This window comes from Acinonyx jubatus, chromosome D4 (genome assembly GCF_027475565.1).
Source record: "Acinonyx jubatus isolate Ajub_Pintada_27869175 chromosome D4, VMU_Ajub_asm_v1.0, whole genome shotgun sequence".
NCBI classification, from domain to species: domain Eukaryota; kingdom Metazoa; phylum Chordata; class Mammalia; order Carnivora; family Felidae; genus Acinonyx; species Acinonyx jubatus.
Genome location: NC_069391.1, coordinates 48,041,462 through 48,058,673, shown reverse-complemented (window position 1 = coordinate 48,058,673; position 17,212 = coordinate 48,041,462). Strand labels below are relative to the sequence as shown.

Genomic DNA, 17,212 nt, shown 5'->3' with positions numbered 1-17,212 from the left:
TACACAACTCACATTTTCTCTATGGATTTCTGTTATTCATGTTGTGTTTTCAGCTGATTTTAACCAGTTTTTTTCATTGCCTTAAATACTAAGAAACACAATGCCTGACCCAGCTTCCCACTCTCATGTGAAGAAAGTCTGTTAGTCCTTTTTTTTTAAAGTTTATTTATTTAGTTTGAGAGAGAGAGAGAGAGCGCACAAGCATGAGTTGGAGAGGGGTAGAGAGAGGGAGAGAGAAAATGTCAAGCAGGCTCCATGCTGTCAGCATAGAGCCCAACACCTGGCTCATCTCATAAACCTTGAGCTCATGACTTGAATTGAAAACTAGAGTTGGACGCTTAATCGAGCATCCCCAGGTGCCCCAAAAGTCTGTCAGTCTTCGTGTCCATGATAATTGTGTTATTTTGGGATCTACCAAAGATTGTAATGTTCGTAAAACTGGGAGAAATTACCAGTGAGTACCGTTAAAGAATTCTTATCATATCAAATTCTCCTAGAAGGTGAAACGTGCTATAAAGTGGCTGTAGTAAACCACTGTCACAATACGAAAGGTAAGCAAATTAGTTAATAAAGCCAATAATTCCAGGAAATATTATTGTATCAGTGGTAATAGATATTTTGATGAAGGATTACATTAATTATCTCTTCTTGCCTAGTGAATTCTTAAGGTTGATCACCTTGCTGATACACAAGGTAGTAATAACCAAGAAAGGATAAACAATTTAAGTAATTCAGTAAGTCATGACTCAAAAGAAATATAATACTAAATCCATTAATACGATTTACTGGTACATTAAATCCATGAAATCACTCACGAAAAACATATGGCACAAAAGGGAAAACCCTGCACAGAAAAACTAACCCACATTATTTTCTGAGAACCCACACTATATTCTTCTCCACTTCAGAGGAACTAACTTCTCTTATTTATGTTACCACATTCTCCAGTGTGGTTTCTACTTATTAATTCCACCAAACCAGTTCTCCTGGCCAGTATACCTGCCTATCCTTTGTGGCTCTTCTCTCCCCTGCTTTTTCTTAGAATCAACAGAAGTCTTTTTGTCACACTACACTGTCTCACCCCATGACCACCTCTGTTTCTGGCTTCCCAGGACTAGAATGGACCTCTAGCCACGGCGTTCTTTGTAAAATACAAGCTCACCTATCCACTACAACGGGTATGGGCACTTCCAGGTCGACCAGTCAACTGTAGAGGAGACTGACAGCTTTCACTTTTATTCCTGACATTCCTCACTGTAGCATCAGTTGAATGAATTCACTTCTTTCCCTTCTTCAATGTAATATTAAGCATGATTATTGTTTTTGGATTTCTGTCCCTATGAAAATCGAAGATAAAGACAGCAGGAACTGTATTTACTGTGTCCCATGTCCTAAGGGCGACGAACAACTTGCCTTAGAGGAAGTCAGTTGTTACCTCTGATTTTAATAGAATCTGATGGGTAAATGAATTTTGTTGTCCATTTTTCAATCAAGTCGCACCATTAGGCTTGGTTACTTTTTACAAACACTTCCTGCAGTAAAAGTGAAATAAAAAAAGATATGCTTACTAAATATTAAGAATTCATTTTATTATATTACTGCAACATAAAGGTACACATAGTATTACTTGAAATAACTTATACATTATACATAGTTAAGTAAATAAATATATAAATAGATAAATAGACATCAGCATGGTCATCTGTAAGCAACTAGTGATTGTAGAGTAGGCATGATGTTACTTAATACTCCTTGAAAACATTTGACAAATTGACTACATTCTTGTCGCCATTACAGCAGAAATCAGAGTCTTTGACATGGCAGAACACGTGGAAAGTGTGTATTATTAGTCAGTGAGAATCATTTCCATGTTGAATAGGTCTCATTTCTCGCTCCTTAATCTTTTCTGCAAGGCTATTGATGAATAATACAAGGATCTCATGATTTCTTCTCTGACGATCTCCCAGGCACAAGGGCTGTATTTCTTCTCTTGCAGGTAGAGGGAGAGTCTTTGGAAGTAGCTCCTCAGGATGGAGTCCTCGTTCGTGAGGGGAGCCTCTCCCTCCCCCGCCTCCTGCATGACACAGGCTTCCAGGTGGGTCAGCTGCCGATCAAGTCCCATGCAGAATTCCTCCAGGAGGGTGGTGTTCCAAGCAGCAGACGAGGACGCCTCTGTGCAGAAGAAGTGGAAGATCTTCTGGTTCGTCACGTGCACCACAGAGAGGGCTTGGGCCCTGTGGGACTGGTCTCCACCAAACACCTCCTGGGGGAAGGCGAAGTCATTTCTGTCCTTCTGGCAGGAGCTGGCAGGCAGTCTCCTCATTTGTCCCAGGAGCGTCAAGGCCCTCCTGTTCAGCAGGCCGTGGGTCTGAGGCAGGTCACAGCCCAGAGAGCAGACGGAGTTGCAGCCCAGCGCCACCAGGGCCACCAAGAAGGAAGAGGGCAGCGCCATTGGGGATCTTGCAGATGCTGTTGGCCTGGCTGGGGTGGGCGACTCTGTGACCCGTGGCTCTAGGTTCTCTGAACATCTTCCCTTGTGCGTGTGGCTTAAGTAGGGAACATAGTAGTTTTCACTTTCTGAAGGTTGCCCTTACTTTCCACTTCTGTTTTTGATTTCCTTTATGTACTTTCTACACGGGTTTAGAGCACTGTTTCCAACCATATATGTTATTTTCATTATTGGTCCATGTGTCCAGAGTCTTTTTCTTTTTTTATTGAACCATCCAAGATATTAATAGCGCAGATACCATATATATATAATATATTATATATATATATTATATATATAATATATATAGTTTATACTCTCTATATATAGTTTATACTCTATTTATATCTGAGTTTTGTACATACAAAAGAGAGTGTAAAGTTACTCTTTTTATTCTTTATAAGTACAGGGATAATAATGACTAAAAATTTTAAACTACAGGCTAAATTTTAAATCCATTGATGCTTAAATGTATAACTAAATGTGATGAGTAACTTATAATGTATTTACTTATATTAATTATAAAATGTAAACCAAATATGCAAATTATCAATTTCTAAAAAGAGATATTAATGATTTCAATGTATTCAAATATTTAAAATAATTCCAAATTGCTAACAGCAATTGTAAAAATATCTTATTTACTTGACATTTGTTTTTAGTGTCCTGGATTTTAATGCTGTGTTGATGAGAATATAAGTTTTAACTGCACCTGCCTCCAGATACTCTTGAAGGCACTGTCAAAATATTTTTTTTCTGTTTAGTACTAGATATAATTATTGAAGTTTTGGTAGGTTTTGTAGAATTAAATTATAAAATATGATCTACTTCTATTTAATTCCCAGAGCCTGTATAATATTGAGGCTCAGATACAAGCAACGTCCACAAGACAGCCAATGACAGCTCACAGGTAAGCAAAGGCCACCTCTCCCAAGATGACCTTGAGACCCAGAAATCAATGGAGATAGACTCCTCCAATCACGGAGCCCCGTTATCCCGACGTTTGACACACTGACACAATATCACATGAAGTATCACATGACACTTCCACGATATCAATGTCAATGCTTCTTGTGTGATACTCATGAAAAACAATGAGAGAATAAATACTAAGGAATAAGGTTTTGTTGGACTGCTCCAAGGTTGAGCTTTGGAGTGCCACAGATCATTGAAATATTTAAGACACGTTCACAACCTTAAGAGCTAACAGTTACACGGTTGGAAGCAATTATTTTTTTTTAATTTTTTAAATGTTTATTTTTGAGAGAGAGAGAGAGAGAGAGAGAAACAGAGTATGAGTGGGGGAGGGGCAGAGAGAGAGGGAGACAGAATCTGAAGCAGGGTCCAGGCTCTGAGCTGTCAGCAGAGAGCCCGATGTGGGGCTCAGACTCACAGATCAGACCACAAGATCATGACCTGAGCCAAAGTCAGACACTCAACTGACTGAGCCACCCAGGTGCCCCAAGGTTGGAAGCAATTGTAACCACTGTTCCATCTGGTGAGGGAATGTTGATGATAGGGGAGATTATGCAAATACAGAACTAGGGAGTATGTGAAAAATCTCCTTATCTTGTAGTCAATTTTGCTGTGAAGCTACCAACTCTCTAAGAAAAGTATGTCTTTTTTCAAAAATATATAAAAACTACAGAAATTGACCTATTATACTATTAGAGTCAGTTCTTTCCAGATAGGAGACTTTTTTGCTCTTGAGAAAAATCTGCAGATTTGCACTTAGAACACAAGCCAGATCTCCAGACTTGGTCACTATCTTTGTCCTTCTTAGGCCTGTAGGTGGCACTCTTCCTTTGTAAATATCATGACAGGCCACAGAGTAAAATGATCCTTTCTCTTTCCTTTTCCCCTATTGCCACCATTACATCATTGTAGCAGGGACATCCCCTCATGTCCAAAAATAGCCACCAGGAGAAAAAGAAGAAAACAAGGCCTCTCCTAGGAGAGTCTGCAAAAAACCTAGAACTTTCACACGGCTATTGGTTTCGGTTGGTGGCTTTGTACTTGGAAGTAAAATTGCCAGACAGAAACCACAACGGAAGAGGAAGCAGCTCTATGAATGGACAGGACAGGTTAGTGAGGAGTGAATGTAGAGAGCAGAGCTCACTGCGGGGGGGGGGGGGGGGGGAAGGGGGGGTGGGCAGGCGGGGTGGTTCCTACTCTTGGGCTGAAGGAAATATTATGATATGGGAGTGAAAGAATAGGGTCCAGGGAAACAAAGTGGAAGAAGGAATGCGCTAGGTATCAGAATGTATAATGTGTACATTATATTATCATGTACACAATTACATACAAGTGAGATTCACATGTTCCCAATTCTGTGTGTTTAGACTATCAGCATTCTTTAGTGAGTAACAGAGACAAGGCTATCAATTCACTATCCTCTTGTAGATGCATATGAAAAAATAAGAAACTTGTCAGCACCTGTTAAGTCCTCACTCAGTGGAAGACATTCTGTTAAGTACTTTGAAATATTCTAGATTATTTAATACAATTCTAGGAACATTTCCAACCTACTTTATTATGGGGAGACTGAGATCCAGAGGGGTTAAGTGAACTATTCAAGATCAAACATCTAAATTCCTGGGTAAAATCTACATGCAGTACATAATCCTTTATCACAGTCATAAATCTCGCTAACAATTCTTATTATAAAATTCTCATACATTTGAATCCCCAAATTATACCCTTTCTTGATTCTGGCTTTTATTGATGATGCTCTTGCTTTTTAACTTTGCTCATTAGATATTGGAGAACAGAAATTTTCTGATTACCTTTCATGTTTTCATTTTATGACAGAAGCATCCCTGGCTATCATATCCATTGCAAATTCATTACTTAATGATGTCTAAGAAGTTATGATTTTTCTGAAATCATTGCTCTCCCTAAACATCAAATCTTCATTTAATCAAAAATAAAGGAACAGTAGAGAAGAAGTCCAGACATAACATTGTCTATGAAAAAGTAAGAGGTATTCATAAGTACAGAAAATGCAATGTAACAAGGAAGAAAATTGGGGACAAGACTGGTAAAACACATGATATCCAAAATGGTTGTGTTATCAGTGACAGTTAAGTTTAGGATAAAGTATATATCTGATGTTCAACTGGTGGGATCAACTGTCCAGAAATGGTTCCACAATGATTACCTGCCAATCCAGGCAGAGATCAATGTCAACTCTCTTATTATATGGGAGAGGAAAATGAAATCATGATGGAATACATAATTGGTGTAAGATTCGATTTGAAAAGGGAACAGAGTGCGGTTTCAGTCACGATGTATCAAGAAGGTCTGAATATGTGTTCTTAGGAGAAACAACTGGAAAACTGTCTGTGATGTCGAGGCAAAGAACAACATCTCCTTGAGTTCAACAAGAAACATGTCTTTCTTCCTGAAGGCTTCCTAAAGGATAGAAATGGAAGACATAAATAAAAACCCACATGCACTTTAGAGAAGGATAAATGAGGTAGAGATGTAAAGATCAGGATCCTTAAATGCACAAGAGTAGAATGTGTCCAACAGGAGCATGGAATGAAATGAGGGTCTCAGATTCTTCCAGGGCCATAAGAGTGAGAAAGGCCCACTAAACACTGGAAGAGATGATGGCAGGAAATTTTGTGAATTAGATGAAAACACCAACCTTGGCTCCAAGAACCTCAATAAACTCTAAGCAGCGCGTGCGCACACACACGCACACACACACACACACAAGCACAACCAGCGCAAAGCACATCATCATAAAATTGCTGAGAAAAATTGGTAAAGCAAAAATATTAAAGCGGTTACATATTTGATGAAAGAAAAGAAAACTACCTTTGGATTTCTCAACAGAAATTATGCAAAGTCAGTATCAGTTAAATGGCATATATAAAGGCTGAGGGAATAAAACTTTTTAACTTGCACTTTTCAATTCAGCCAAAAAAATCCTTCAAATTAAAGGTAAATAAAGACTTTTCCAGAAATATAGGAGCTGAGAGAATTCATGGTAAGACTTGTACTGTAAGAATGGTTAAAAGATACTCTTGAAGCAAAGGAGAAAATCATACTAGATGGAAATTTTGAGGTATACAGAATAGTAAGTATTGAATTGTCTAATACAAAAATAAGAAAATTGTGTCCATTTAAAACATTTAAAACACGTATAGCGGTAAGAGGTAAGTCACAGGGGCCATACACACAGAGCCACAGGTGGGATGATGACAAATGAAGCATGCTAGGTTAAGGGTCTTACAACAATATAGGGAAAGCTACAGAAACGGTCGAGTGTGATAATTTGAAATAATATATGGTAAAGGGTATAAAGGAAACTAAAATTAAAAAGAATAACTCAGAGTCCATGATGGAGATAAAATGGAACCATTGAAAAACCATTGACTCATCCAAGGAGGCAGGAAATTAAGAAAGAAAGGCACAGAGAGCCATAGGAACAAAGAAAATAATAGCAAGATGGGAAACATACAGCTACACATGTAGGTGCACATGTAGCGATGGGGTGATGGGACTGTGGGACATGGGCAAAAAGACAGAGGGACCACGGTATGATGGCACGATTGGGCAACGGGATGACAGGACAACGGAAGGGATGGACTGATGGGTCCATGGGCCACTGTAACTATGGGGTGCTGGTGGAGGGGTGAGATGAAGGAACGTTGGGAAGATAGGGTACCTGGAGGACAGGATGAATGGAGGATGGGATGATAAGGCGATGGGATGATGGGCCACTGAAATGATGGGGCACTGGTGGGGGCGAGAGATGACAGGACAGTGGGAGGATGGGGCGACTGGGGGACGGGATGATGGGAGGGTGATGAGGTGATGGGACAATGGGAGGAAAGCACACGAGTAATGGGGAGATGGGACAATGTGAGATGGGGCCAAAGGGTGCTGGGGCAACGGAGAGGTGCATCCTTGGGGCGAAGGGGCGACAGGACGACAGGACTAGAGACCATAGGGCAATGGGACAATGAAGCAATGGGAGGATAGGAGACAGGAGGGTGGGACGATTGGGCTACAGCGGAGGGTGGAAGGGATGACAGCATTCGCCTGGGCCACATCGAGGACCTGGTGGACACAGCAAGTCTGGAGTCCATATCCTCTGGATCCTCTCTGTGAGGGAGTCTTGTGCCCACTAGCCCTCGGCTGACTACTAGCACCGTTTGCCTATGGGAAGGAGGGAGTATGATTGCACTTTGCAAAAGAGTAATAGCGAAACTCACTCAGCACTGTCATCTACTTGGTCACCATGAAATAGTTGACAGTGCATAATAAGTTAAAATGTCACACATAAATACCAAAACTTCTTCACAATAAAAATACTCAAACAATATTTTAGGGAGCTCAAACTCCCTAAATACTCAAACTCAATATTTTAGGGAGCTTTTTCAATAGGATTGAAGCTATACTTTATTTACATTAAAACAACACTTGGACATAACCTTAGTTTGCTACCGCTGATGGACCAAACTCAATAATACAGTGAAGATTACTCCTTTACTTCTTCCAGTTGGCAGAACTGTATGTTTGATGATCTTTTGTGTCCCCATGACAGTGTTAAATAATTTGTATTTAACGTTTGGTTAGGGAAGCGTCTTTCATAGGACCTCACCTTGACTCTATGGTTAAAGAGTTGTCTGCAAGCATTAAGGGCATTTAGCAGATCAATTTTTTCATTTTCTTTGTAAGAACTTGAAAGACTGGATGGAATTTGCCCAAATTTCCTATGCATCCTGCTTCTTCCTTTGAAGACTCTCAGGAACTTTCAAGTGCAGGCTGATTTCTTGCCTTTATTTAAATTTTTGGTGTTTGTACTTCATGAAGGTTTTGCATTAGTATACATGGTTTAACATTGATTTAGATATTATTTATATGGATTCTTTACATTTGGTACCTTCTTTAATTCTGTGCTTGAGGGAAGTACTCACTTACTTTATCCTAATACTAACCCAAGAGATAGGTTTTGAATTAGGGTTGTGAGAGTCAATGGGTAAAAATCTTTGAGTGTCCTATTTCTCATCACCCTCTCCTTCATAATTTCTAAAACTGTCTTCCTGGTTTCTTTGAATTTTGTCTTCTCCACTGTGCCTCTAAAAATATCACAAGAGGGGGAGGAGTCAAGATGGCGGAACAGCATGGAAGTTTTTTGTGTGTCTTGTGTCCATGAGATACAGCCAGACCAACATCAAACCATCCTACACACCTAGAAAACTGATCTGAGGATTAACACAACAATCTGCACAACCTGAACCACAGAATTCAGCAGGTACGCGGGCGCGGAGAGGTGAATTTGGGAAGCGAGAAGCTGCGAAGTGTAGGGAACCACTTTTGGGGGCAGAGAGAGGACCGAGACTGGGGAGGGGGGGAGAATACGGGAAAAGCACCCCTCCCCAAAAGCAGTTGGAGAGAAAGTGGAAAGTTGGAAACAGCTGCAGGGACCAAACTAAAAAGGGAGAAAGGAGACAGGAGAGGGTTTAAATTCCATTAAGACTCTATAAACAGGGGGAGTGCAGAGTCTGAAACTCTGCAGCTCCATACCTGGCAGTGCTCTGGTGAGAAGGGCGAATCCCCAGGAACAGAGTGGGGTCTGGGAGGTTCTTGGGCCACACGGAGAAAAGCGGTTCCACTGCTGGAAGGACATTTGGTAGAGACTGTTGAAGCCACTTGGTCCCAGCAGACTGCAGAAAACGGCCACATTCTCTGGTGCTAGAACAAGGTCGTTTAGGGTGAAGCCTGGTGCCAGATGTGTGTTGTGATTTTCCATAATCCCTGAAACGCTGCTGCTACACTATCTCGCGAACTTTTTCTGGGATAGGCTGGCACCTGGCCGTAGTCTCAGGGCACCGGCAGCAGCAGGGTCCAGCAAGCGTTCCTGGGTGCAGCCGACATTCAGCCATTGGTCGATGAGACCCTCCTGCAGAGGGGCGGAACAGGTCAAAGCCGCAGTCCTTCACAAGTAAGGGGCCAGGGAAAACAGCCTCATCTGAGACAAAACTCGGGAGAGAGGTACTGCCTGGGGCCTGGTCACGGACAGTGAAAAACCGGGGAGTGGACGAGAGCTGAAGGCAGAGAACAGGTGGGAGATCGCTAATCAGGGAGGACACACTGGGTAGCTGGGTGGCTCCATTTTCACCAGTCCTGCGCATGCGCATACGCACCTATGAGCGTCGCAATAATCCACCCCAGTAGGCTAGCCGCGCCATCTAGTGGAGAGCGGAGCTGTTACACTGATCCCCGCCCAACTGGGCCAACTTTGCTCTTCAAGAACACAAGTCTCACCGCTGGCTTGCTTTATGGACTATAAAGAGCTACACGGACTGACTCCTAGGGGAAAACGAAGTAATTTCAGTCCTACCTCAATCTGTTAGCAGGTTGATTTATTCAATTTTCTTTCTTTCTTTTTTTCTTTTTCTCTTTTACACTTCTTTTTCTTGAATACAGAAAGAGAAAAAATTCATTTTTGTTTTCAATTTTTATTAAAAATATTTTTCTTTGATTTTTATTATTATATTTTTTTACTTCTGTGTAAATTTTTTCAAATTCTATTTTACTTCCATCATTTTATTTTAGTCTTCTTCAGTGTATTCACCTTTTCAAATTTTCAATTTCCTTTTTTTCTTTCTTTTTCTTTTTTTCTCTGTTTTGTTTCTTTTCTTTTTCTTGAATGCAGAAAGAGAAAAACTTCATTTTTACTTTCAATTTTTATTAAAAATACTTTAATTTAATTTTTTAATATATTTTTGCTTTTATGTAAATTTATTCAAATTCTATTTTACTTCCATCATTTTATTTTAGTCTACTACAGTGTATTCACTTTTTCAAATACTCAAACGATTTCTTTTTTTTCTTTTTTCTTTTTTATCTTTTTTCTCTTTTTCATTTCTTTTCTTTTTTCTTGAATACATAAGAAGAAAAATCATATAATATTTAATTTTTATTAAAAATATTTTTCTTTAATTTTTTCTACTGTATTCTTTAATTTTGTGTATATTTTTTCAAATTCTATTTTACCCCCATCATCTCATTTTAGTCTACTTTAGTGTATTCATTTTTTCAAATTCTCAAATGATTTCCTTTTTTTTTCTTTTTCTGCCCCCCCTTTTTTTCTCTAATCTGTCAAACCACTTTCAACACCCAGACCAAAACACACCTAGGATCTAGTATCATCTATTCGATTTGTGTGTGTGTATGTTTTTAATTTTTAAATTTACTATTTTTTTAATTTTAATTTTTTTAATTTCAATGTTTTTACCTCATTAATTTCTTTTCTCCCTTCAAAATGACACAATGAAGGAATTCACCCCAAAAGAAAGAGCACAAAGAAACGACAGCCAGGGATTTAACCAACACAGATACAAGCAAGATGTCTGAACCAGATTTAGAATCACAATAATAAGAATACTAGCTGGAGTTGAAAATAGATTAGAATCCCTTCTATAAAAGAAGTAACAAAATAGCTGGAATGAAATTAAAAATGCTATAACTGAGCTGCAATCACGGATGGATGCCACGGCAGCAAGGATGGATGAGGCAGAACAGAGAATCAGTGATATAGAGGACAAAGTTATAGAGAATACTGACACCGAAAAAACGAGGGAGATTAAGCAAAAGAGCACGATTTAAGAATTAGAGAAACCAGTGACTCATTAAAAAGGAACAACATCAAAATCATAGGGGTCCCGGAAGAGGAAGAGAGAGAAATAGGGGTAGAAGGATTATGTGAGCAAATCAGAGCAGAAAACTTTCCTAACCTGGGGAAACACGTAGACATCAAAATCCAGGAAGCACAGAGGACTCAGATTAGATTCAACAAAAACTGACCATCAAAAAAGCATATCATAGTCAAATTCACAAAATACTCAGGCAAGGAGAGAATCGTGAAACAGCAAGAGAGAAAAAGTCCCTAACATACAAGGAAGACAGATCAGGTTTGCAGCAGCCCTATCCACAGAAACTTGGCAGGACAGAAAGGAGTGGCAAGATATATTCAGTGTGCTGAAACAGAAAAATATGCAGCCAAGAATTTTTTATCCAGCAAGGCTGTCATTCAAAATAGAAGGAGAGGGAAAAAGTTTCCCAGACAAACAAAAATTAAAGGAGTTTGTGACCACTAAACCAGCCCTGCAAGAAATTTTAAGGGGGACTCACTGAGGGGAAAAAAGATGAAATAAATATATATATATATATATATATATATATATATACCAAAAGATATATAGATAGATAGATATATATACACACCAAAAGATATATAGATATATATATATACACCAAAAGGTATATATATATATATATATATATATATATATATATATATATATCTCAAAAGCAACAAAGATTAGAAAGGACCAGAGAACATCACCAGAAACTCCAACTCTACAAGCATCATAATGCCAATAAATTCATATCTTTCAGTACTCACTCTAAACATCAATGGACTCAATGCTCCAATCAAAGGACATGGGGTAACAGAATGGATAAGAAAACAAGATCCATCTATATGTTGTTTACAAGAGACCCACTTAGACCTAAAGACACCTTCAGATTGAAAGTAAGGGGATGGAGAACCATCTATCATGCTAATGGTCAACAAAAGAAAGCCGGAGTAGCCATATTTACATCAGACAATCTAGACTTTAAAATGAAGACTATATCAAGAGATGAACAAGGGCATTATATCATAATCAAGGGGTCTATCCAGCAAGAAGACCTAACAATTTTAAACATTTATGCACCAAATGTGGCAGAACCCAAATATATAAGTCAATTAATCACAAATATAAAGAAACTCATTGATAGTAATACCATAATAGTAGGAGACTTCAACACCCCACTCACAGCAATGGACAGATCATCTGATCAAAAAATCAACAAGGAAACAATGGCTTTAAATGACACACTGGACCAGATGGACTTAACAGATATATTCAGAACATTTCATCCTAAAGCAGCGGAATATACATTCTTCTCCAGTGCACATGGAACATTCTTCAGAATAGACCACATACTGGAACACAAATCAGCCCTCAACAAATACAAAACGATCGAGATCATACCATGCATATGAAACTTGAAATCAACCACAAGAAAAAATTTGGAAAGGTAACAAATACTTGGAGACTAAAGAACATACTATTAAAAAATGAATGGGCTAAACAAGCAGTTAAAGAGGAAATTAAAAAGTATATGGAAGCCAAAGAAAATGATAACACCACAACCCAAAACCTCTGGGACGCAACAAAGGCAGTCATAAGAGGAAAGTGTATAGCAATCTAGGACTTCCTAAAGAAGGAAGAAAGATCACAGATTCACAACCTAAACTTAACACCTCAAAGAGCTGGAAAAAGAACAGCAAATAAAACCCCAAACCAGCAGAAGACAGGAAATAATAAAGATTAGAGCAGAAATCAATGCTATCAAAACCAAAAAACCAGTAGAACAGATCAAGGAAACCAGAAGCTGGTTCTTTGAAAGAATTAACAAAATTGACAAATCTCTAGCCTGTTTGATCAAAAAGAAAAAAGAAAGGACCCAAACAAACAAAATCCAGAATGAAAGAGGAGAGATCACAACCAACACAGCAGAAATAAAAACAATAGTAAGAGAATATTATGAGCAATTATATGCCAATAAAATGGGTAATCTGGAAGAAATGGACAAATTCCTAGAAACATATACACTACCAAAACTGAAACAGGAAGAAATAGAAAATTTGAACAGACCCATAACCAGTAAAGAAATCGAATTAGTAATCAAAAATCTGACAAAAAAAAAAAAAAAAAAAAAAAAGAGTCCAGGGCCAGATGGCTTTCCAGGGGAATTCTACCAAACATTTAAAGAAGAGTTAACACCTATTCTCTTGAATCTGTTCCAAAAAATAGAAATGGAAGGAAAACTTCCAAACTCTTTCTATGAAGCCAGCATTACCTTAATTCCAAAACCAGACAGAGACCCACTAAAAAGGAGAGCTATATACCAATTTCCCTGATGAACATGGGTGCAAAAATCCACAAGATATTAGCCAACCGGCTCCAATAATACATTAAAAAAATTATTCACCATGACCAAGTGGGATTTATACCTGAGATGCAGGGCTGGTTCGATACCCACAAAACAATCAATGTGATTCATCACTTCAATAAAAGAAAGGACAAGAACCATATGATCCTCTCAATAGATGCAGAGAAAGCATTTGACAAAATAAAGCATCCTTTCTTGATAAAAACCCTCAAGAAAGTAGGGGTAGAAGGATCATACCTCAAAATCATAAAAGCCATATACGAAAGACCCAATGCTAATATCATCCGCAATGGGGAAAAACTGAGAGCTTTCCCCCTAAGGTCAGGAACAGGACAGGGATGTCCACTCTTGCCACTGTTATTCAACACAGTATTGGGAAGCTTTAGCCTCTGCAATCAGACAACACAAAGGCATCCGAATTGGCCTGGAGGAGGTCAAACTTTCACTCTTCACAGATGACATGATACCCTATATGGAAAACCCCAAAGATTCCACCAAAAAACTGCTAGAACTGATTCATGAATTCAGCAAAGTGGCAGGTAAAATCAATGCACAGAAATCAGTTGCATTCCTATATACCAACAATGAAGTGACAGAAAGAGAAATCAAGGAATTGATCCCATTTATAGTTGCACAAAAAAAAAAAAAAAAAAACCACACATAAAATACCTAGGAATAAATCTAACCAAAGAGGTGAAAAATTTATACACTGAAAACTATAGAAAGCTTATGAAAGAAATTGAAGAAGACAAAAAAAATGGGTAAAGATTCCATGCTCCTGGATAGGAAGAACAAATATTGTTAACATGTCGATACTACCCAAAGCAATCTACATATTCAATGCAATCCCTATCAAAGTAACACCAGCATTCTTCACAGAGCTAGAACAAATAATCCTAAAATGTGTATGGAACCAGAAAAGAGCCCAAATAGCCAAAGCGATCTTGAAAAAGAAAACCAAAGCAGGAGGCATCACAATCCCAGACTTCAAGCTATACTACAAAGCTGTAATCATCCTGATAGTGTGGTACTGGCACAAGAACAGACACTGGGATCAGTGGAACAGAAATGGACCCACAAACGTATGGACAACTAATCTTTGACAAAGAAGGAAAGAATATCCAATGATATAAAGACAGTCTCTTAGCAAGTGGTGCTGGGAAAACTGGAGAGCAACATGCAGAAGAATGAACCTGGACCACTTTCTTACACCATACACAAAAATAAACTCAAAATGGATGAAAGACCTAAATGTAAGACAGGAAGCCATCAAAATCCTTGAGGAGAAAGCAGGCAAAAACCTCTGTAATCTTGGCCGCAGCAACTTCTTACTCAACACGTCTCTGGAGGCAAGGGAAACAAAAGCAAAAATGAATTACTGGGACCTCATCAAAATAAAACCTAGTGCACAGCGAAGGAAACAATCAGCAAAACTAAAAGGCAACTGACAGAATGGGAGAAGATACTTGCAAATGACATACCAGATAAAGGGTTAGTATCCAAAATCTATAAAGAACTTATCAAACTCAATGCCCAAAAAACAAATAATCCAGTGAAGAAATGGGCAAAAGACTTGAATAGACACTTCTCCAAGGAAGACATCCAGATGGCCAACCGACACATGAGAAAATGCTCAACATCACTCATCATCAGGGAAATACAAATCAAAACCACAATGAGATACCACCTCACACCTGTCAGAATGGCTAACATAAACAACTCAGGCAACAACAGATGTTGGCGAGGATGTAGAGAAAGAGGATCTCTTTTGCATTGTTGGTGGGAATGCAAGCTGGTGCAGCCACTCTGGAAAACAGTATGGAGGTTCGTCAAAAAACTAAAAATAGAACTACCCTACGACCCAGCAATTGCACGACTAGGGATTTATGCAAGGGATACAGGTATACTGTTTTGAAAGGGCACATGCACCCCCATGTTTATAGCAGCACTATCAACAATAGCCAAAGTATGGAAAGAGCCCAAATGTCCATCGATGGATGAATGGATAAAGAAGATGTGATATATATATATATATACACACACACATACAATGGAGTATTACTCGGCATTGAAAAAGAATGAAATCTTGCGATTTGCAACTACATGGATGGAACTGGAGGCTTTATGCTAAGTGAAATTAGTCAGTCAGAGAAAGACAAAAATCGGGAGGGGACAAAACAGAAGAGATCCATAAATATGGGAACAAACTGAGGGTGGCTGGGGGGGTTGTGGGAGGGGGGGATGGGCTAAATGGGTAAGAGCACTAAGGAATCTACTCCTAAAATCATTGTTGCACTATATGCTTACTAATTTGGATGTAATTATTAAAAATTAAAAATTAAAAAATTAAAAAAAATATCACCAGAAGATGTCTGAATATGAGTGAGCCTGAGGGAAGGAGCTCTGACCACTCTTATACTATTCATAGAACAGCCATTTCTGGCAGACAACTTTCAAGATGCTGGTTCCCTGCAAAGACTTTCCTTGTGCTGTGAGATCTCTATCCTTTGTGTTCCAGGTACTGACCCCAGAGGGGAAACTTGGGCTCTGCTCCTTCCCAGTCCTGCAGACACTGCCCCCTCCTGGAGTGTTCTCGGTGGGGGGAGGAGCTCCCCATGCACACCCCTGAGGGTGTTAAGGGAGCTGCACTGAAAGCTTGAGCTGGTTTGGCTGAGTGTGGACTCTACCCAGTATTGGATGTCCTACTAGCCCTGCAGGCAGCGACCATTTACTGCGGTCAGGTGGACTCTCATCTACTATGATTCAGTCTAAAATTTGCAAACTTTATTTCATTTAATCCTTATAATTTCCTGTGTGACCACTACTAATATTGTCACCATTTTTTAAAGGAAGAAATGACAATCTGGTGTCATTTATGTGCTGACGCCACAGATTTCTTTAAAAAATGGGGTTTTCTACTGCCTTGTAGTCTCTCCTCTTCCCCCAACCTGAAGGGATAAGTAATTATGTAGGAGTCCTTTCTAGAACAACGAAGGAGATGCAGCAGACACTCTGACAGATTGGAGCAGCTGGAGCTGGTCCATTGGACTTAAAGTTTCTTGGAGAAATCATGTCTGATGATTGTTGATTCCATTTCAGCGATTGCATGAACTAGACACCAAAGTGAAAGATATTACAGAATCTTGGAATTTCACTTTCAACAACTAAGTAGTGAATACATCTTCTACCCGTGGGCGCTGCGGTGGGTGCCCCATACAACGAAATAGTGGACACACCGCCTGCTGTCACAGAGCTTCCAGTCTGGTGGTTCTGGGTCATTGAGCTTTCAAGCAATGTCATTCTGTGGCCAGGACAGGGAACGGACAGGACGCTGGGAGCACAAAGGAGCATGAAAGGGGCACAAACTCTACAAGCAGCATCTGCCAAGCTGGCATCCAAGGATCTGTAGGAGTTCGCCAAATAAATGCATCATGGTCAATTCTGAACATGATCAGTGGAGATATTGTAGGAGCGCAGATAGAAATAAGAGTTTGGAGATGATGACTAATGCTGGTGATACGATTCTGGGCAGAGACACGCACCTGGAAGTCATATCTCAGAGATGACACTCGGAACTGTTTGGGAGGTTGAGTCTGTATGTGCAGAGGAAGGAGTGTGGCACCCAGCATGGAATTTTGAGGAACACCCAGATGCCCCAAGATGAGAGAAAATAGTCAACAGAGGAAAGAGTGGAGCAGG

The 17,212-nt window shown here is 39.4% G+C and overlaps 1 protein-coding gene across 1 annotated transcript; it reads right to left on the bottom strand.

Annotated features, from left to right (window-relative positions):
• Nucleotides 1-1,757: 1,757 nt before the first annotated feature.
• LOC106971015 (interferon alpha-like) lies at nucleotides 1,758-2,615 on the bottom strand. The gene has a single exon (XM_027047076.2). It carries the CDS (start codon nucleotides 2,450-2,452, stop codon nucleotides 1,883-1,885), a length of 570 nt encoding a protein of 189 aa, XP_026902877.2. The 5' UTR covers nucleotides 2,453-2,615; the 3' UTR covers nucleotides 1,758-1,882.
• Between the last annotated feature and the right edge of the window lie 14,597 nt (nucleotides 2,616-17,212).

Bases quoted from the DNA above. Each gene is read 5' to 3' on its own strand.
- LOC106971015 (XM_027047076.2), bottom strand. From the start codon at position 2,452: ATGGCGCTGCCCTCTTCCTTCTTGGTGGCCCTGGTGGCGCTGGGCTGC.